This window comes from Thermobia domestica, chromosome 6, assembly GCF_964235325.1.
Source record: "Thermobia domestica chromosome 6, izTheDome1.hap1.1, whole genome shotgun sequence".
NCBI classification, from domain to species: domain Eukaryota; kingdom Metazoa; phylum Arthropoda; class Insecta; order Zygentoma; family Lepismatidae; genus Thermobia; species Thermobia domestica.
Window position 1 is genome coordinate 292,098,811 of NC_137459.1, and position 23,112 is coordinate 292,121,922.

At 33.5% G+C, this 23,112-nt stretch overlaps 1 protein-coding gene across 1 annotated transcript; it reads left to right on the forward strand.

Annotated features, from left to right (window-relative positions):
* The first annotated feature begins 14,782 nt into the window (after window positions 1–14,782).
* Window positions 14,783–22,224, forward strand: LOC145687583 (uncharacterized). The gene is made up of 3 exons (XM_081761047.1): window positions 14,783–14,952; window positions 17,993–18,040; window positions 21,858–22,224. Exons 1-3 carry the CDS (start codon window positions 14,783–14,785, stop codon window positions 22,150–22,152), a joined length of 513 nt encoding a protein of 170 aa, XP_081617173.1. The 3' UTR covers window positions 22,153–22,224.
* The last annotated feature ends 888 nt before the right edge of the window (window positions 22,225–23,112 follow it).

A 23,112-nucleotide genomic window follows, 5' to 3' on the forward strand; every position in this document is an offset into this window, starting at 1 on the left:
TGACTTTAAGGACCTTAAAAACAGAGCGATAGAGTGGTTATAATACGTGTGTTGTGTGTGGAAGTAGGTAAAGCATTTCGATGTCGTGACTGGCAGAACTCTAAGGTCAAACGTTGTGAGATTTTGAGTTTTAAAGTCCGGATTTAGGCGTACGCCTTTGAATATTACTACAGGAGGTATAAAAGACCTTCTGGCATTGCAGCATGTTATCACCGTTATACTTTCCCCTCGCTCAACAGGTGTTAAACTTACCACCTCTTTTCTACCCTTTTCTGCAAAAATTTTAGGGGTCTGTTATTTAGAGGAAGATTACTTTCGTCCATATTATAAATACGGTTACGATGGTTTATGGAGATCATATTCATTCATTAATTTTCCCAGTAAGTCAAAATAAGAATTCGCAGTTTCCTTGTTAACACTAGAAGCTCTCGCTTTTGACAAACAAATATAAAATAGCAGGCCTATAGTTCTAATTTCACTGCTATTCAAATTGCCCCGTTTTGAATTATCCAAATTGCCCCGCAGTCGACGAATATTCCATTCAGAACGTGGTATGAAAACTGCTGATTAGTTGACGCCAGCGTACAGTATATCATGCCCCACATGGTACTGATACGATTATAATCCAGAGCGGTTTCATTTTATCCAGTTAATAATAAGGAAAGCTTAAGGAAACAACGTTGAAAATTATAACGACCTAAAAATACACACATTCGTACTTACCTTGCAGCAAACAAAAAATCGTATAAGCCTTCAGAACCCAAGGAATAGTTTGTATTTCTGAGAGCGACTTCTGCAAACCACTACCTACAAATCCACCACAGGTTCATTAACATGGCGAGCCGCGTTTCCACTCCACCTGGCAAAATGCTTAACATTATTCAAATTCCCCGCCTATTCGAATTACCCCGCTGTACCCTATATATATATATATACAAACGTTTATTATTATTATCTATCTATTGAAATGCTACAATAGCAATTAAAAGCTTTTTATTTTTATTTATTTTTTTTATTTTTTTAGTGCTAGCTTGGTGGCTAGCTCCCCCAAAGGGTTATGCCCTTTATATGGGAAGAGAAGGAAAAGGATTGTGGATAGAACGTATACAGTGCTGGTCTATGAGTGCATTCCTTATTTATTAGCTTCAATAACAAACAAAAAAATAATAAACTGGTATATTACGAAGATAAACATAGAAATAGATGTGAATGTATGATACAACTGCAGACATTATAGCATTATGCTATAATCATAAGGATGGAGAGTAGGTACTATTTCAAGCGATGGCATTGCCTTTATTTTGGTTATGGGATCATATGAAGGGCATTATAGCTTTAATGCTATAATCATAAATGAGGGGAATATATGAGATGGAAATGAAATGCATCGGACATCACAACACGGGGGATATGTTAGTGGACGAATGGGGTGGCTCAGGACCATGATGGAGACAGTGGGAACCCTGTTAGAAAAAAAGGACTACTGTGCAACATAGGATGGAAAGATGAGATGTGAATAAGAGTCGATTTTATAAGCAGCAACGGCATGAAGATCGGGATGATCAGGGGTAAAGTGTAATGATATAAAGAAAATAGAAGGGAAAGTGAAGTATGATGAACGGGGTGAGAAGAGGTAAAAGCTATATCAAATTTCATAGTATCTAAGAGGAGGGCATGTCGTTCCTCGAACCGTTTAGTAATATACTTCAGTCGGAGTGTTTCGAGATGGTATAAAATATGGGGAAAAGTTAGGCGCTCATAAAGTTCATGTGTAGGGCTGGGTAATTTAATCAAAAGCGCCTGAGCTCCAACCTACAACTGTGGCTTTCAAATATTTCATTTATGGTTATGTGTGATTTCACGTTTAACAGAGACAAACATTTTAAGTATTTGTACTTTAAATAGTCTAAATTAGTTAAGTATATCTTTTTCATAAAGTTTATGATATAAAATTATTGTTCAAAGCCTTTGTGTTTTAATAAGCCTTCTAAATCAATGCATGTGAATTTTGCCTCCATCTTCCAAGTTCTTTTAAACTATTTTTATATGTTTGTGGTCAATCATTTCGACAATGAGATCTCGGAAACTACAGGCTCTAATAAGATGACGTTTTCACTGATCGATTGGAAATTTTGCGTAGATTGTCCAGTTCTAATTGAATATTAAAAAAAAAGACATTATTTCTTTATTACATTTTTAGGGTACACTGGAAGCGTTGAAATTAAAAAAAAATCATATACTATGCGTTATACATTCCAACACCATAGTGTTGTATTCCAACACCAAAGTTTACGGGGTTGTATGTGTCTCAGGCGTTTGTTATTTGGCCAAAAAATAATGAAAAAGCAAGGATAACCATTTCTCGAGTCTAACACGTGTAAGATAAATCTTTTTTTCTTGAGTGTTTTGCTCAGTGAACACCATACATAACTGACATTATAATTAATTGTACATGTAATGTATTTGCTTATTACATACTGCATGCAAGAAGAAAGAAAACTGGTCATACATGAATTAGAAACTTCAACCGGAAGTAGGCTCAAATCTTGCAAACGGTGCGAGATATTGAAAAAGTAATCGACAAAATCTCCCCTTTATGGTACTTCTTGCCAATTTTAACAAGACTTATTTTACTTGTGTCTGCAAAGGGACATGTACAGGTGTGAGGAATAACAAGGAGATTCATGTTCATATGTGAATTATGCCCTGTGTAGAGAGCGCAGGTTCAGCTAGTCTATATTTTAAAATGGTAGGTTTATATGTTTGTCTCCAATCCTTTCGAAAATGAGATCTCAAAAACCACAAGTACTAGAACCGTGCTGTTTTCGCTGGTTGATTCTAAATTTTGTCTAGGTTGTCCAGTTCTAACTGAATATTTAAAAAGTGTGGTCGTTATTTCTTTATTGCATTTTTTGAAAGTTACGCTGAAAGTACTGGAATTTTTTTTTAAAAAAAGTAAAGCATCATACCCTATGAGTTACACATTCCAACACAATATAATTGTATGCGGGGTTATATATTTCTCAGGCGTTTGTTTCATGCCCAAATAAATGAAATGAAATCTTTAAGTTTAACGTCCCACGGTTATGCCGGTTAGGCTAAAGGAGACGGTGATAATGAGAAATGAGTGAAATGGTGGAATGGAGAAAGTGGGAGGAAACGGGAGAACCCCGAGAGAAACCACGCACGCGGTGTTTGTCCACCACAAAGTTAAATTGGCGGGGGCTGGGATCGAACCCGGGATCCCAAGCACCAGAGGTGAACGCTCTGCCACTGAGCCACCGCGGCCCCCCAAATAAATGAATAACGTGGGATAACCATTCTTCCAGGGTAAGATGAATCTTTATGGTTTGGAGTGTTTTGCCCAATGAACGTCATATATTACCGACATTATAATTAATTATGTACGTAATATATTTGCATATTACATACTGCATGGAAGAAGATAGAAAACACTGATCACACATGAATTAGAAACTCCAACCGGAAGTAGGCTCAAATCTTGCAATCAGTGCGAGATGTTGAAAAAAAATGAAAAAAAAAATCCCCTTTATGATACCCCTTGCCAATGTTTATTAAGACGTCCTTTACTTGTGTCTGAAAAGAGACATGTACATATGTTGTTAGGAATGACAAGGAGAATCGTAATTATATATGAATGATGCGCTGTATAGTGAGCGCAGGTTCAGGTAGTCTATATATTAACCCTTTCAGACCTGGTGGTCACATTTGTGTACATTAAGTTTTAAGCTTAATATAATTACTCTGGAGGATTCTAAATTGCTGGGTTTTTATGTCAGAATTCTTTGAACTTTTCTAAATCACTTTCCACTATTTCTGTGGTGTTTTAATCTGTTGTCAGGAAGCAATGCACATTTCTTGTAGACTACTTGCAGGAGCTATCACAATGGACAAAGCTCACCCACGTAGGCTGTTTTATTCTTGGCGAAACAAGCTATTTGCAATAAATTCTCCTTTTGTTTTAGTGATGTATTTTGAGTTTCTAAACTATATAGATCAAAATGATGTGTTCGATTAATCCCATTTTTATTTTACATACGTATTTCAACCCTAATGCACGCAAAATGTTTCGTCCATAATTCTCTAAATATGACATCCGCAAACGAATTGACGGTTGTATTTCATTTGTTACGTCATAAAGAATAATAATTCAAAATATCAATAACACCGGAGAGTAAACAAAAAATCAGGTCTGAAAGGGTTAAAATGCTAGGTTTATATGTTTGTGGTCAAGAAAAGTTTATATCTTTGTCTCCAATTCTTTCGACAATGAAATTTCGAAAACCATAAATGCTAGAAACGTGCCGTTTTCGCTGTTCGATTTCAAATTTTCTGTTGATTGTCCATTCCTAATTAAATATTTAAAATAAGTAGGGCCATTATTTATTCATTTTACATTTTTGATAGTACACTGGAAGTATCGAAATCTTAAAGAGAGTAAATATTATATTATACGAGCTATGCATTCCAACACTACGCATTTGTATACAAGTGTGGTATGTTTCTCAGGTGTCAGTTTCATGGCCAAATGATAATTAAAAACGAAGGATAACAATTTATCCGGCCTAAGATGAATGTTTATTGTTTGTAGTGTTTTGCTTAACGAACACCATATATCACTGACACTATAATTAATTGTGTATGCAACTTATTTGCTTATTACATGCTGCATGCAAGAAGAAAGAAAACACTGATCATACGTAAATTAGAAACTCCAAGCGAAAGTAGGCTCAATCTTGCAAACCGTGCAATATATTGAAAAAAATAATATCGAAAAAAAATCCCCATTAATGGTATCTTTTGTCGATTTTTATCGAGACGTCTTTCACTTGTTTATGTAAAGGAATATGTACAGATGTTATGAGGAATGAAAAGGAGATTCATGCTCATATGTGCAAAGAGTGCAGGTTCACTTAGTAATTGTTTTTATCTTCCTATGTAGGCTCTGTAGTGTGTGTGTACTTTGACATATCTCAGTAAGCATGTGTCGTACAACGCCTTTTTTCGGATATATAAGTTGCCAAAGTATGGAAAAGTGAACTTCAGAGACACATATTCCGAAATCTATGTAGCGCAAAACTGTGGCTTAAAATAAACCCCAAAGTAATACTTGCTTTATTTACACGCTCATTTTTACAACCCTGGAATTTATGTACGAGGGATTATGCAAAGGGATGTAGGGATTTCCAGGTAATCTGCCAATTAAGATTGGTCCAAATGAATATGGAAGGATAAATTTCTTACGTGGTGGCAATAATTACTTTGTTCCAAGTCCGTATCTTAAACAGATATAGAATTGTGGACACTTTTAAAATCGCTGTGTGGCGCTGCATAACCACCAGATTGAACATGAAATGAAATATTTCAGTTTCACGTCCCAGGTTATGGCATTTGGACTAAGAAAGACAGATGATTAATGAACTAAATGACGGTGAAATGATCGATGGAATGAGAATGGGGGAGGGATCAGTAGTAATCTGAGAAAACCACGAACATGATATTGTCCAGCACAAAATTACTTGGTCGGGGATTGAAACAGGGACCCCACACATTTGGCGAAACCAAAGAAAATCACTATTTTGTATTGTAACCGATTTTCTGACATCATTTTTTTTATGTGCTAAAGAAATGAAATTCATTCAAATGCTAATACAGTATGTTACTTCATAATATTATCTAACTGACGCTACCAAACATTCTTCCCCCATAAAATATCCTTCAAGGTATATATAACATAAATATTTTACACGTTATTAAAGTTATCTGTTTTGTGTGTTTTAGAAATTTAGAGTCCCTTCTGAACGCCGAAGCTATATGAGACGTGGATACACAGTTCATGGTGGAATCCGAAGAACCGCAACGTTTTGAATGCTCTCTCATTCTCCCACAGGGTTTCAAACATTGGACTACGTCCTACATATGTGTGCGGGCGCTAGCCACAAGACCAGGGGAAAAGCTAATTGAATGGCAGGATGGTACTTTCAAAATAAGCAAAGGGCCGCAGTGGCTCAGTGGTAGAGTGTTCACTTCCGGTGCATGGGATCTTGGTTCGATCCCAGCTCGCGCCACGTGAACTTTGTGGTGGACAGACACCGTGTATGTGGGTTCTCTCACTTTCTTCATTCCACCATGTATTTCGTTTCTCATGATCGCTTTTTCCTTTAACCTCGCTGGCATATCAGTGGGACGTAAAACTTAATAATTTAATTACGTTTTCGTCCGAAAATAAGCATAGGACTCGTATGTTCTCATGTTTTCATTCCGATATGTGGTTGCGGAGATAAGGGCTACTAACATCTGTGCCAAGTTGTGGCTTTAAAGCCAATTAATATTATAAATCCAACCTTTAAAAGTCACATTTCTTATACAAATTATCAAGCATTTGCATTTCACTGTCTACTTGATAATTAATTAATACGAACTAAACGCGCAAACCATATTCGCTCTTCTAGTTTGTTTTAAATGCTGAACTAATTACTGCTTTCCCTATTAATTAAAATTTAAAAAGAAATCATTTCTGGATTTGCTTCTTCGTGCAGTTGTACTTTCATCACTTTTACGAAAGTAGGAAAGGAAATTGTACCAAGTATTGTCTGGATCTTCCAATCAATAAATCGCTTCGAGCAGAAAACTAACAAACTCTTCGACTGCTAAAGAACCTAACCAAATGTAGAATTAATGAATTCACATTTTATTTGCATAACTTCTCCAGAATATCACATTTTATGAACAACAGGTAAGCATCCGAAATTATTCTGTTCGTCGAATAACGAAAACAAAAGCTCATAGGAAAAGGTGTACACTCTACGTTAAACATTTTGCTCTCTCTCTCTCTCTCTCTCTCTCTCTCTCTCTCTCTCTCTATATATATATATATATATATATATATATATATATATATATATATATATGTGTGTGTGTGTGTGTGTGTGTGTGCGTGTATGTGTGTGTGTGTGTGCGTGATTGCGAATGCGAATTTTAATTAATTACTTAAACAATTATACGAAGCAACTAAGTTGCGCTTCGTAGTGGTTAATTCTCTCGTTTTTCTTCTAATTAGCAGTGTTCAATTTGTCCCAAAATGAGCGGGAGGAACACGGATATCAAGGGGGATTCATAATAACTTTGTTTTGACAATACTCAAGGAAAAAAAGTGAATCTTGCTTTCATAACGAAGGGGAAGAGGAAAAAAATCTACTTTGGCACCCCTCGATATGTTCATGATAAAAACCACAAGCAGAATAAAATGATCCGAAGGGGATGCTATCCCTAACTGTTAACCCCCCCCCCCCTTACTAAATAAAACTTCTAATTAGCATTCGCACATACCATATTTTGCCAAGGGAAACCTCACATGGAGGGTTTGAAATTATTTAGGCTTGGTAGTATTAGAACACATTCGTTGTACTGTTTTTACCACTCTAAACAAGCATTCTTCTCTCTTTTTTTTTTTTTTTGTTGTTGTTGTTTTGTATCTGATCTCCCATTCGTTTCATTATTTCTTCCCATCATAGGACAGCTTTCATTGGTTTCAATTACTATAGGTATAGAAAAAGAAGAACCTGTAAGGGGATCGTGGCTGGAAAAAAAAAAACTTATGACAGTAGAACTAAATGGAAGAAAAAATATTATTAATGAGTGCTTTTTTTTATTTTCATACGAGAACAAAAATCAAATCTAACAATGCATGTAGTAGCCCAGTATAGTCAACCTGGGTTGAATTCGCTAGCTCAATCGTGTATTATATAGACACTTCCAGTTATTCTAGTTATATACGTTTTCAACTTATCCAGTTTCAATTCACTGAGATATAAATCAAGCGCATTGAAATAACACCAAGCATTTTATTAGATATTTTCTGCAGTCATATGTAAACTTACATCGTTAAATATCTATTAAACATGTCTTGAGCTATTTTACATACCAACTAAGCTATTTACAATTATGTATGTGGAATGAAACTGTATATATTTCAATGCAACTGAAGATATTTGTTCTTGTTTTAAAGTTTTACCTCCAATAAATTTTGTCCTGTATACTGAAGAATAGCAATTAGAAATGAATTGCGATAAAAAAATATTTTCTTAATGCAATGAGCACCTATATATGTGCAAGGCGGTACCAAAACCTGCAATTGACTTGTATCCTACATCAAAGTTGCGAACTGTGTAAGCTTAACGCTAATTAAGAGAGTGTTTTATTATTTATATTATGCTGTTAATACAGATAAATTTAGTTAGAGTTTTTCCCGCTGTTCTAGTGGCTAGCGCGTACACACCTCTAGTGCATGCGGTGCCGGGTTCGAATCACGGTGGGAGAGCATGAACGCATTATTGTGTATCAGATTCATCCTTAACTGCACGTCTACGTCTGATTTATCCTCTGTGATGAAAAGTGATGCAGCATTTCAAGAAACGAACAATGACATTACAGAGTGCAGAACAAGTCACTGACAGAAGTGTTCGCAAGTCTTTTCTTACCTGCATTTATATTCCTAATCGCTACAAAGCTTAAGGATCCAAATTTTGGTCATTTTTTTGTATTAGCATCAATGTTAATTATCTTGAGAGAGAAAAAATAAAGTGTGAGATAGAACAAAAATAAATATTTAATTTATTTCGCTAATACAATGTTTATTCGTCTAAGCTAAAGGAGATGGACGATTAATGAATGTGCATTATCATGAAATAGTTAATGAAATGAACATGCTGATGGAAAAGGGGAACACTGTGAATGCACACAGACACACAGTTCTCTACCTCAAATTTTCATAGCCTGGGATCGAAATAGGGACCCGTCGCAATGGAGAGTGCCATCTCACTGTGCTTTTGTATCCCTAGAAAGAAAATGAAGTGGAATCTTTGAGTTTTACATCCCACGCTCATGCCGGTTAGGCTAAAGGAGAGGGTGATGATGAGTAATGAAGGAAAAATGGTGGAATGAAGAAAGTGGGAGGAAACGGGAGAACCCCGAGAAAACCCACGCACACAAGTATCCCTAGAAAGAGAGAAAGATAGAAAGATAAAACATAATACGAACATGTAGATATGATAAGGTATTAATGTTATATCCCAGAAACCAGCATGACAAACTACATCATGCAACACAAGTTTGGGATTACAATTTTCAAAATACTTCTCTAGGTATAATTTTAATTTATTCGGTCATTATCAATGACCATAAACTATCCCAGAATATATTAAGAACTTCTAGAGTCGTTACTTTGATCAATACATTCATATCGATGAAAATATGTTTTCTTTGTTCAGAAACGGTGCCATCTTGAAAAATAGCTTGGAATTCAGAGTCTGCACACCGATCCAAGCGGAACGATGTTTTGTATTGAAAAAGATATATTACGGTATTTAAGTTTGACCGATGATTAATAAATGAAGCTTGTTCACTCCCTTTATTATTATTATTATTATTATTATTATTATTATTATTATTATTATTATTATTATTATTATTTTTATTATTATTATTATTATTATTATTATTATTATTATTATTATTATTATTATTATTAAATTTATCAAATAGCAGGTTTCGTCCAATTTGATTGTGATTTTTTTTTGTTCTTTAAGAAACGCACTTGCTCCGAAATTATTATATGCCAGGTGAGACACATAATAAAGAAAAAAAATTAAATCTTTGAGTTTTACGTCCCACGGTTATACCGGTTACGGTAAAGGAGATGGCGATGATGAGTAATGAATGAAATGGTGGAATGAAGATAGTGGGAGGAAAGGGGAAAACCCCGAGGAAAGCCACGCACACAGTGTGTGTCCACCACAAGGTTCACTTGGCGGGGGCTGGAATCGAACCCGGGACCCCACACACCAGAGGTGAACGCTTTACCACTGAGCCATCGCAGCCCATCACATAATAAAGAAGTTTAAGGAAAAAAAAACATAATTATCATAGCTCGCCAACGAAATAAGTTATATGTTCCCATTGCTTCTCTTCTTCTGTTTTGTTTGAAGCATACATTTAAGCTAGTTGTAATTTAATATGTCCGATGGCGTTAAAATCCATTTGGTATTCACTTTTTTTAGCTTTTTTTTTCTTTTCATAGTAAATAACACCATATTTCCTCCCTTGCTTTTATTATTTTTAATTAATGGCAATGTGGGTTATCATGTTATTGCTCGTGACCCTTCCATTAGTCCACGCAATGTAATGGAAATTAGTTATTGCAATATTGCTAATAAAAACACATACTTAAGGTTTTATTTCTAGATTAAAACATACATGTATATAATATTTACTTATACTTGAAAAAGTATCATTTTATGAAGTAAGTAAGGCACGACATTCATTAAAAAATAATTATTTACCAATACTATTTAAAAAATGTCAAGAGAGCAATTAACTATCTACTTTCCTTATAAATGCACGTAAGTTCAGTTAAGAAATTTAGGAGAAAATGTATTATAGTGCATGCACGTTTATGTTCACAATTGCCTCGTTACACATCAAAAGGTCCATTTTTATTTGCAGTCTTCAAAACTATTTTTTTTTATTTTTAGTTGTTGAATAAACTGAAACATTGTAGCCAAACGGTCTAAAATAAATCCGCATTAGATAGTTAAAGCTATACAATATTAAGAAATGATCATAATAATTAATATTTGATAATATAAATAATTAATATAATAAATACAATAATTAAAATTTGATGTATATATATTGGTATACAATTGATGGTGTCATCAAGTGCACTGGTGACTCCAAGACACCGGAAGAGGCAAAAATAGGGATCTGTAGAAAATTATACTGTATATAAATATTTTAATAATGCAAACCTAAACTTATGCAAGTGCAGAAACACGGTGAAAAATAATATTTGTTGCAAACAGTATCTTATCGAGTAAATTTGCAATTAAATTTTCACTGAAATAGAGAATAATTTAGATCAACACGGAAGTTTTACACTTATGCTATTATTATTTTTAATTATAAATTGCAAACCACGAAGAATACAACAAAATGTATTTGTTGTATTAATCAAGTTTGCTAAACACACAATTTATGTACGTAGAGTACCAGGAAGATATACATATAAAATGCGTTAGTTGTATTTATTTTGTAGGTTAAGTTATAGGCTGTCTACACATTTCACCTTGGTATGAATCATGTACGTATATACTGTTAATTTATCCATTTTTGTGTGTGTGTGTTCCGAATAGTTGTCAGTCACTAGAAAAAATGTGAACACTTTCTATTTTCCAAATATCTTGCAGATAAAGATTAGTATAATACATTACTGACATATAACTAAAATAACTTCTTACTACCAAAGAGGACTTTGTTAAAATTGATCAACTTGTTCGTGAGATATGTAAAACTAATGTTGCTGGTTACTGTATACCTATTATACAAAAATAGTATGTTGGTTAAGAATATCCGATATGTGTTGACGTTATTTTGAAATAATGAAAGAACTAAGCAAGAATACAACCGATTTCTTCAAAGAAATAGCATCTAAAAATCTAAGCGTCTATGCATTCATACATAACTACATACATAAGCATTCTCCAGGTATGTCTGAAGAGTTACACAAATGAAACATGCCAATTACAGTTGTAGTAAGACAAAGTGTTAGCAGCTGCTTCTTATTAATTTGTCCAAACATATATTCAGTACATGACATACTAAAAACACAAAAACATGTTTTTTACCTACACAATAAAGTGGCAGTTTTGTTCATTTCTTTCTTTATTTATTTTTCTTCTTTATCTATTTCGCTTGTTTTCCGTACGTGCATGTTTATGCATTCGTCCAATAACAGACTGAAGGTTATTCACATATCGTTGGGGAAAATTTTCCGAATTTCGTTCTCCAATGTAAGTACGTGTGGTCAGGATCACAAAAATAGATTGTGGGTGTAATTATATCTCATAGACTTTGTGCTAAAATGGAAAGGAAAACTCCGAACGACAATTAAACGAACAGACTTCGAAAGAAGTACAATACAATATATATATATATATATATATATATATATATATATATATATATATATATATATATATATATATATATATATATATAGGCTGGCCCATTTTAATATTTCCACGAAAATATCTCGAAAATTTTTCAGCATAAATGAACCCAACAAAAACTCAAATAGAAAATGCCGCGGAGCACATCGTATGATGTTATGACGGTGCCACCCAGAGCCACTCTTCAAGAGGATCCAGGGCCCAACTTTAAAATTTTAAATTGAAACTTGGTGCGAGTGATATCTCGTTCGATTAGGGATGGTACCGAGACCGAGACTAGTCTCGGTATCGTCTCGAATTATCGAGACGAGACCGAGACCGAGACGGCCTTTTATATACCGAGACGAGACCGAGACCGAGACGGCCTTTTATATACCGAGACGAGACCGAGACCGAGACGGAGCTCTATAAATCGAGACGAGACCGAGACGAGACTTAGGTCAGTCTCGAAAGTCTCGGTCTCGTCTCGAATATTGATATAGACAACTATTAAGATTGACCTTTACTCAAAATTTCTTTCGTTGCTGTATTAGGTAATATGGGAACAGTTGACTAATGTTCAGTGGCGTATTTAGGGGATGGCTATCGGACTGAAGCCCCTCCCGAAATAGATTTGTGATCATTTTTTCGCATTGCACGTACAACACAAATATTTCTTATTCGTTCTCAAGCCTCTCCCGAAACAAAATCCACCACTGCTGATGTGTATAGTCATTTCTGTCTCTCTCTCCCTCTCTCAATATATATATATATATACCAGCGAATCCAGGATATGATCGAGGGAGGGGCTAAACCATAGTTTGACATTTTATCCAGTGTAAAGAAAGAAGTAGTATTGAAGCCCATTTTATACAATGTATAGCTGAGCGTCAAGGGGGAGGTATAACCCCTTTAACACTTCCCGTGGATCCCCGCATGTATATCATATCTCATATAAGTAAAAAAAAAAGAGTTTGTTTGTCTGTGTGTCTGCGTGCCTGTCTTTCTGATTGCCTGTGTGCGGCCTGGGGACCAGACGAGAGTCCAAGAGTTACGAAATTGGGTGACAAGTATCATGTCCCAGGCCTCAGACCAAGAAAAAGCGTTTTTTTTTTTTTAATCAGGAGGGGCGTTTACCGGGACATGTAAAAGTAGTAGAAAATGACCGATATTAGTGTCTAATACATAGTTTTCGCAGTCGCTGAGATCAATGATGATACTTCCATTACCGATGACTTCCAAAGTCAGCTACCAGTGCATGGTGGCCGTGGTTCACTTGTGGGGGAGGGGAGTACCGAGACGTAAAAATAATACAAAATGACCGATATCAGTGTCAAATACATAGTTTTCGCAGTTGCTGAGACAGTGATACTCCCACAGGCCTTGACTTCCAAATACTGGTCCCATGCGAAAAATGGGTATTTCATCAAGTTATATACAATAGTCATATATATTTAAAAATGCTGATTTTTTTTAACATGCTGTGTGAAATATGGAAGGGGAAATTCTTCTAGATACTCTGCAATACCACTAGATAAACAAGCAATGTTGCCAACGCAACATAAAGTTGTAATTTCTCAAATTGCACTACGTTTGATATTACATAATTCTGTTCAGTTAATTTAGTTTAGTGCGTGGGTTTTCTCGGGGTTCTTCCGTTTCCTCCCACTTTCTTCCACCATTTCATTCATCTCTCATCATCACAGTCTCCTTTAGCCTAACCGGCATAACCGTGGGACGTAAAACTCAAAAATTTCATTTCATTTTTTAATTGAGTTTAACGCCTCTTTCAGCAGCGAGGCTATATGAGACTGAACCTACTGATTAACGTTGAACCTAAACCACATGAGCTCCCGCCGGGAATCTAACGCCATAGGCTAACTGCTTAGCCACGAAAGAGCTCTACATATTTCTAATTTAGATATTAAATAAAACCATAATACCACATACATTATTCAGTGTAACAAAGGACAATACATATCACTAACATCAACAGTTTGGAGATCTCTAATAACTCAAATGGCAGGAACATTATAACATTTCTCATTCAGTTCAGTAGTTTTAATTACAACAAGTCTCAGTTACATTATTTTAAGCAGTGTTGCGAACTTAAATAAATTGCTAAATATTATTATAAATATAGTGCAAATAACGTAGCTAAAGTGCAAAATGTTTTAAAATTACTCGTAATTTGTTTTATGGTGCAAGAATGTTTTCAAAACACGATGTTTTTCATAGTCTTTGGGCTAATTATAATGTTAATGTCAAAGTTTTCGTTCCAGCAATACATGTAAAAGCAAATTGTATTTGAAATTAAATGCAATTGATAACTTTTCAGTAGCACTGGTTGTTCTCCCTAAGCCTTAGGCCTGGTGTATTTTTTAGATTAAAACACTGCTTTATTAAAATTTTAATTACACCCTAACTGCATTTCATTTGTTATAGTTTGACCACCGACCACCTCAAACTCGATCCATACCATATAGCTAAGTAGTGGATATACGTTAAGGTAGTTTAACCAATCAGAGAGCGAGTTGATTCATCTGGCATTGAGTTAATGCTATTTATTGCGTGATTAGAGGGGTGTCTGCTATTTATGAGTGTTTTTTATGTTATTTATTGAGTGAAAATATGTGTTTAATGACAATTTATGGCTGTGAAAGTTGAAATTCGTAGAAAATACAATTTGACTGAAGGTTATCTTGAAAAAATAAAACTTTATTGATGTGTTTGGTATGTTCTTTTATTATTTATTATTGCCAATATGTGAAACGATGTTGGAAAAATCCTTGACACCTGAATTCTTAGAAATTACAATTTGCTCAAGGTTTTTGAGAGTTGATGCAAGGCCAAGTAAAGCTTTATTATTGGCTATATACGAATTCTTTGATGAATTCTTTAAAGATTTATCTATCTTTGTTGGAGGATATACTTGTGATTCTGTGTAGGTATTTATGACGTGAGACCGTCCTTCACCCGAAAGGAGCCGTGAAAAAAATTAGGATTGACCGTTAGATACAACCATCAGATTTAATTACAGAGTGGCCTTCACATAGATACCAGAGTACCCCTCAAAAAGATTTTTGGAACACAATTGTGCAATTTAGTTAGTGTTAAAAAAGAAACTGTTAGGGATTATTGTATACTTTTTAGAGAGCTTTGTGAAGATTGCATCCTAGGAATGTGAATGTCCTTCAAGAAATTTTTTACTCCCTTACAGAAAAAAAGAGAAAATAAAACCCAAAGTTGACATTGAACTTGGAAAAGCTTTATGTATTCTTCCCCTTTTACGTAACAGTTAGGTTGTTACATGAATTTGTTTTCCTCGAGTTTTTGTAAAGATTGTATTGAAACGAAATATTCTTTCTTTTAATGGTTAAGACCGCTGGAAAAGAAAGAGACCCGCGCCGGATCCCATATTGAACGCAAAGGTGGAAGGGCGGGGGACCGAGTTGTCCAAACTTGTTTTGGCGGGAAGACCTGTTTATAAAATTGTTATTCTGAATAAATGAATATTAACTCCTACGATTAAAAATGCATATGCAACGTGTAATGTCCATGATGTATGACGAAATCATTTATTGATTTGTAAATATTGTGCCGTATGGTTATATCACTTAGGTTAACTTATAACAATCATATCATAACAATCCCCTTATGATAAGTAAAATGTTGGAATGTAGAAAGTGAGAGGAAAACTCATGAGCAAGGTGTTTGCTCACTACAAATTTACTTGAATGGAAATCGAACCAAGATATTTCAAGCAGTGGAGATGTGGATTGTAGCAGCAATACACTAAATACTTAGAAAATGTTTAAATAATTTGTGACCTAGGATTTCCCAACTAACAGAGAACAAGACTTTTTACTGTGGTACTAGCCCTTAGAAAGTGAGAGGAATCTTTACTTAGATAATATTGATTGACACTTGTTTATGTTGAGTTTAGTAAAATGGTTTTGACGAGGAAATAAACCAAGAACCTCATATACTAGAGAACTCTTTACCACTGAGACTATATGAATATATTAAGTTTATTGTCAGAGAATTATTCTGTTAGACTAATTTATATGAATCCGTTTTTGTTGTAATATTCCCTTTATGAAAAATAAAATAGCGGAATGAGGAAGTGGGAGGGAACGGGGAACTTTAAGAAGACTTATGAACTTGATGGTGAATAAATCAATTTATAGAATATACTTTTTGTTATAAGAACACTAAAAATGATATGGACATGCTTGACATGAGAAAATCCAACAGCAGAGGTAGATGCTCTACCATTGAACTAGTTTGTACCATTATTAATTATATTAATTGGGTTCTGCACGAGACGATTGGTACAGAATTTTTATAACTAGATTTGATTTGTGTTGATTTTAGATTAGCGTGTTTTTAGCAGTGTGGATATATGAGACATCGACTTATTGATTAACGTGGAATCCGAGCCTAACACACCAAAGGCAACTGTTGGGAATTGTGTTGAGTTGATTTTATATTAGTGTGTCTTTTAGCAGTGCAGCTATATGAGACGTGAACCTACAGTTTTATCGTAGAATCCGAACTATACACCTCCACCGGGAATTGACTTGATTTTGAGTTTAACTTTCCGTTTAGCAGCGAGTCTATATGAGACGTGAACCTACAGTTTTATCGTAGAATCTGAACTATACACCTCCGCCGGGAATTGAACCCGGTTTTCTACGCCAAAGGCATCCGTCAGGAATCGAGTTGAGTTGATTTAGATTAGTATGTATTTTAACACCGAGGCTATATGAGACGTAAACCTACAGGTTTTAACGTGGAATTTGCCCCACACGCCCTTTTGCCGGGAATTGAACTCGGTTTCCTACGCCAAAGGCTTTTGCCGGGAATTAAATTGGAAACGTTACATACACTATTGAAAATGAACTTAGGACCACATGTATTAAAGGCAAGAAGCATGATGTAAGGAAAAATAAGTGTTGAATGCATGGACATGTATGTCATGTGTACAGTAAATGCAATACAATGTTTGTTATGAAATTGATTAAAAATACATACTTGGTGAGGTTCTTAGAACATAATTAATTACCATACTTTAATGAACTTTAGTTACACATATACTAATTATATAATGAAAGAAAAAATACTCACAGAATCTATAAAATCCGGTGGTAGACTATTGGGCGTCTTATTGCAGTTTGAAGGACAGGATTTCTTACCCTCGGAGTAAGAGGAAAAGGTAGAATTGCTTCTTTTTTCTTTTTCTTTTTTAAATGTTGTTTTGCAAACCATACCGTTATTGCTATGAGGGGTTATCGTCCATATAGAATTCCAGAGAGAGAGAGAGAGAGAGAGAGAGAGAGAGAGAGAGAGAGAGAAGTGGTTTACAATCTTTTTAGAGAATCCTTTTTTATTATTATTGTTGTATGGAATTGTGAAAATTGGCGTGGGTTTCTTCTGATCAATATAAAAACTGAATTTTGAAGATTTCTGTCATTTTAAGTTAGTTGGATAGATTGTGACGGTGTTCTTGCTTCGAAGTTGTTTTTTATCGGCGTTACTTCATCTGTTTTTATATTTGAAAAGGTAAGTGGACTTCTGTCTTCTTAAATATATTCAGATAAAAATTCATTTTCATTAATTGATTACAAGATATGAAACATTTTTAATATTATTATTATTGGAAAATTTATCTTAGAGTAATTTTTGTTGATTGTATGAATTCATTTGGAAATCATTAACTTCTTTTTGTTTCATATCACATTTATTTTACCAAATACATGCAAGCTGACTTATAGTATCCTGAAAACATGGCATTTTGAGAAAGAATTGGATTTTTGTTCCTAATTTCTTAGACTTAGTTTATTGAAATGAAAAAATTTCTTCATTTTCGGAAAGAATTAATTTTATAATAAATATTCATTTGATTTTTTTCTTTCTTAACACTGATTATTTTTGTAATAGAAAAATTCAAATATATTAATTCCTTTTTTATTTCTTTTTAGATTATACCACTTCCAAAGTACGGACTACGTTCCAGAAAGAATTACCAGGTAAGAAAAATAATATATTTCTTATTATTATATAATATGTAATGTTGAAGACCACAGAATGAAATCATTTATTAGTTGGTTATTAACCGTGTTTAGAATACATATTGCTTTTAAAGTTTAATTGAAAACAAACATTTATCATTATCATAGGTATTTTGCTTTTATTGATAGGGGACAGCTGAGAAGCTTCTATGCTCCACCGCTAACCTTTTTTGTTTTTTGCGTGCGATCTTTTTGTTTTAATATTAACCCTTTCCCTCTTTTTACGGTTATTATACCCTCTAGGATATCACTCATGATAGATTCTTTTCTTAGGCAATGTCACAACCAATTTCTTTTCCTAATAATGTCTAAAAAATGTTCTTTTCTCACCCAACACTTCTAACATCCTGTTATTTCTTTTTCTGCTTTACCCAACTAATTCTTACCATTTTCTCCATATCTACATTTTGAAGGCTTCCAGTTGATTTTTCCCCACTTAGGAAAGCGTAACAAGCATAAGGAAAACGTAAATTACAAACAGTAGACACCAAATCATTGTTTTTTAGCTAAGAAATGAAATCAGTGCCGAGCTTTCACGTATTAGTTGAATTCATATTTTATATTTGGACTGATTGGAAGACAAATGGTGTATTATTAAACCATGTTTTATATACGAACACATTTATAAAAATTATTGAGTTATCGAATTAATAGCCTTTTCACAACTAGACTATATGAGACGGGATCCTCAAGTGAAATTTAACTTTTTTCTCGTGAACCACGTTAGGATTTTTTATGTTAACGATAAGTACAATAACTAAGTACGATTTTTTGTGCAATAACTAGTCTATATGAGATAGGTCCTAGTGATTAACATTGAATCTGAACTACATGGCTTTGCCAAGAATTGAACACCGCTCTTTTACGGTAAAGGGATGGCCGATAACTAAGAAGTTACGAGGAAATTTTATGAAATTTTATGGAATGTTTTACAGAAGATTAAGATCGAGTTTTGAATTATAGGTCGGAATTACATCTATTTTAACACGTTTGTACAATATTTCCTTCAGTAATCGTACTATTTGTGGAAAGATACAAAGTGATATTTGTTTGTGTGTATGATGGACCAAGATTCGAGCATTTATTTGTTCTGAATGAAAGAAATCTTTATATTATTTTGTGAAAATGGTAGATGTTAGATACTGTACGTGATTACTAGGTTGTTTGAACAAAATATATCATAATATTTAGTGAATTTATCAGAAAGAGTAATGAATTATTCATGGTAGATTAAACGATTTTTCTTTTTATATTTGGTCTTCCTGTTGGTGTTTTTTTTTTTTCATATATTGACAGAATAATTAAATTGTTGAATAGAGTTGAACGGTATTCGACAGTTATGGTATATCCTGATGATGTAAATTTAATAGGGGATGATAGGAAAACATTAGAAATAAATGCAGAGATCTTATGAAATGCTTGCAGGGACATGGCTTTAGAAATAAATGCAGAGAAAAGTAAATACACGAAAGTGCGTTGGGACCGTAATACTGCATTTTATGGATGCATTAAAATATTAAATAATACTTTTGATAAAGTGGGTAGTTTCAAATATTTAAGATCAGTATTAACAGAGGAAAAAATCAAATTCACGGAGAAATTAAATGGCGACTAAAACCAGGGAATTCATGCATTATTCAGTTCATATTGTCGAAGCTTAAAATATATAAAACGTTAATTATGCTTGCATTGTTTTGTATGGTTGCAAAACATGATCGCTTACTCTGAGGAAAAAAACATAGACTAAAAGTATTTCAGTACAAGATCCTGAGACGAATATTTGGACCCAAGAGGAACGGGAATGGGGAATGGCGGAAACTTCATAATGAGGAACTACATAATTTATACGGTTTACCCAACATTGTTAGGATCGTCAAGTCTAGGAGGGGGCGGATCATGTAGCTAAAATGGAAGAAATTAGAAACGCTTTCAAAGTCTTGACTGGAAGACCAATCGGAAAACGGCCATTAGGAAGACCTAGGCGCAAATGGGAGGATGGATCTCGCAGAGATAGGTATACAAAGTAGAATCAGTTGGGTATGGATAGAAGTCAGTGGAGAGCTTTTGTGAACGCGGCCTCCGGGTTTCATAAGCCATAGAGTTAGTTACTTGAATAAATAGATACTTATTAACGATAATAAGAAAAAAATTTTAAGGATATTATTTCACTTTTTTTTTCTAAAATAGAACTGATTGCTAAACACATTTGGATTGTTTGTTGTTTTATAATATGATATCGTATTCTTAATTTGATCGATTGATTTACATAATTTTCATAAGTAATTATTTCCCAAACATTTTAGTAATGTTATTGGAAAAATGAAATCTATAGTTTCGCACAATTATATTAGATTAAATTAAAATGAAAGTAGAAAGCGTTCTCCACGAAAAATGTAGAAGCATGATGTTTGTGGAAGATCTAAACTGAAAACATAAATCAAGTAATCCTTGTATCAGAAACGAAGGCTTTACCATTGATTTTTTCGCGTCACCCTTACTCCTATTATTATTATTATTGAATTAGGAATATAGTTTGAAATATAATCAGTGATTAAATCCGTTTACAGAAGACAAGATTTCCCGAACTTTTTATCATCTAAGAATATGTTATAACGTTACGTCTCATGACATGTACACAATTCAATGAAAGGGTATCTTGACATATGTTGCCTAGTCTGAAAAAGAAAAGCATTAATGCTTTTTTTGATTGAATGATTTGACAGCATATATCGTAGAAAAGTGTATATTTCATTACATGTGGGTATAGAAAAGAATTTCGAAATTAGAATATAGAGTTGGACATCTAAACTTATTGTGCCCCTTGAGGGATGACATCTCTCGGAGAGAGAATAATCCGTGAAAGAAAATGTCTGTATAATCCCTACATGTTAGGGTACCCAATATGTTTTACTGTAGTGTTGTATAATCCCTACATGTTAGGCTACCCAATATGTTTTACTGTAGTGTTGTATAATCCCTACATGTTAGGCAACCCAATATGATTCAGTGTACTGTTGGGTTATCTAATCTGAACGATAACTGAGTTTTACGTCTGATGGTTATACCGCTACGCTAAAGGAAACTGTGATTTGTTGAGCCATCACTTTAGAAAAAGAAACCACATAAAATTATATAGAACTCCAACAAAAGCTAGGCAGACGGTGTTTGTCCACCACAATGTTCACTTGGCGGGGGCGGAGATCGAACCCGGGACCACAAGCACCAGAGGTGAACCCTGTATTACTGAATCACCAAGAACCCAAAAAAATCATTTGAATTCACTAAATTTTAGTTATTATTCTAAGCTAGGATAAAACACTTGAAAATAACCTGTGGAATAAGGAAGAATTGTGCTTGTTTTTCGTAACGAAATAATTTGATTGTACTGTCCAACTGATTTGATTATTTTCTTAAGGTATAAATATATGTAAATTAACGCATATTTTATTCCAAAGACCAATAAGAATGATACGTTAGATAATTAAAGGAACGGACCGTACGATACCTTCATATTACAAGACCAATATATGAAATTAAACTTACATAGACTTTTAATTTGTAGAACTGAAGTTTAGTTTTGAAATTTTGTTGATTTAAAAGATCAAAAATTAATAGTATTAGAGAGTATGGTATTGCTAAAAATGTTCAGTTCTGATTTTTAGAGGATATAAATTTACCTCTTTTGTGATAAATGATTAGCCATAAGGATACTTAAGTTAAAATAAATAGATTTGTAATTTTAATTATTGATAATTTTGTTTCTGTTATTTTGCAGGATGGCAGAGGCTAAATCTACCTTTCAACTTCTTCAATCAATTGAAGAGATTGATTGTATTTTAATAGACATTGAGGAAGAAGAAAAAAGAAGAACATCAGAAATGGAAGAAAGCAGAAAAAGGAAGGAAAGAGAGGAAAACGGAGAAGACGAAGAAAGGAGAAAAAGAATAAAAGATGAAGAAGATGCTTTATGGGAACTGTTCCCCTTAGAAGAAGAATCCATTATTAATATCATAATTATAATGAAAAGAGTTGAAGCAATGGAGAAATTAAGATTAAAAAAGAAAAAGTGAAAAAAAAAAGTGTACATAGAAATCAAGATTTGTAAATAGTAAAAAATAAAGTGATTTCTAGTTTAAAATTAATTATATTGAAAATTTGATGTTTTTATTTCAAGAAAATGAGAATCGTTCTTTTCCCATTTTAATATGTGTGAGTTATTTTAAAATATTGTTTTCAGCAAAAAAAAAAAAAAAAAAAAAAAAAAAAAAAAAAAAAAAAAAAAAAAAAAAAAAAGACTTTTGAGACATGAACCTGCAACTTATTATCTGATTTCAATCAGCTCAATTTGAATTGTTTTTTTATTTTTTAAAATTTCAATCCTATTTGAGACATGGATCTACAGAATAAGATGGTATCCGAACCACATAAACAAGTTGAACTCAAAATTATCTTCGTCAAATGTGGATATGAAGAAGATCTATTATTATTATTATTATTATTATTATTATTATTATTATTATTATTATTATTATTATTATTATTATTATTATTATTATTATTATTATTTTATTTAACAGTTATGATCTTTAGGCTAAACTAGACTATTGATTAAGGAAACTGAATGACAGAAAAACTAACTTTGTGCTCTTTTGGCAGAAATCGAAGCCAGAACCACGTGTACCAAAGGCACACACACTAGCTACTTGACCAATTATTATTATTATTATTATTATTATTATTATTATATTGATTTGTAATCATATGAGACTAGTACGGTTATTGAAGGTGACTAGAAATTTAATGGAAAAACAAATCCTGAAATTGGTGGTAAGTAAATTAACTGAAAAATATTCTTTGTTTACATTTGCTAACATGGAAAGATTCAGAAACGTTTCCCCATTCATAATTTTAAGGTTCCCCATTCATAAACACTTCACACACACTCATAACCACTTGAGAAGAACAAGTTTTAGTTGAATACGGTAACCTCTTGTTCCTTCCTCTGCCTTCACCACCCCTTGAGCGGAGTT

Excerpts from the sequence above, each read along its gene's own strand:
- LOC145687583 (XM_081761047.1), top strand. The coding sequence starts at position 14,783 with ATGTTGGAAAAATCCTTGACACCTGAATTCTTAGAAATTACAATTTGC. Across the intron at positions 14,953-17,992 it reads GGATATACTTGTGATTCTGT|ATTATACCACTTCCAAAGTA; the intron begins GTAGGTATTTAT and ends ATTTCTTTTTAG. Across the intron at positions 18,041-21,857 it reads GTTCCAGAAAGAATTACCAG|GATGGCAGAGGCTAAATCTA; the intron begins GTAAGAAAAATA and ends GTTATTTTGCAG.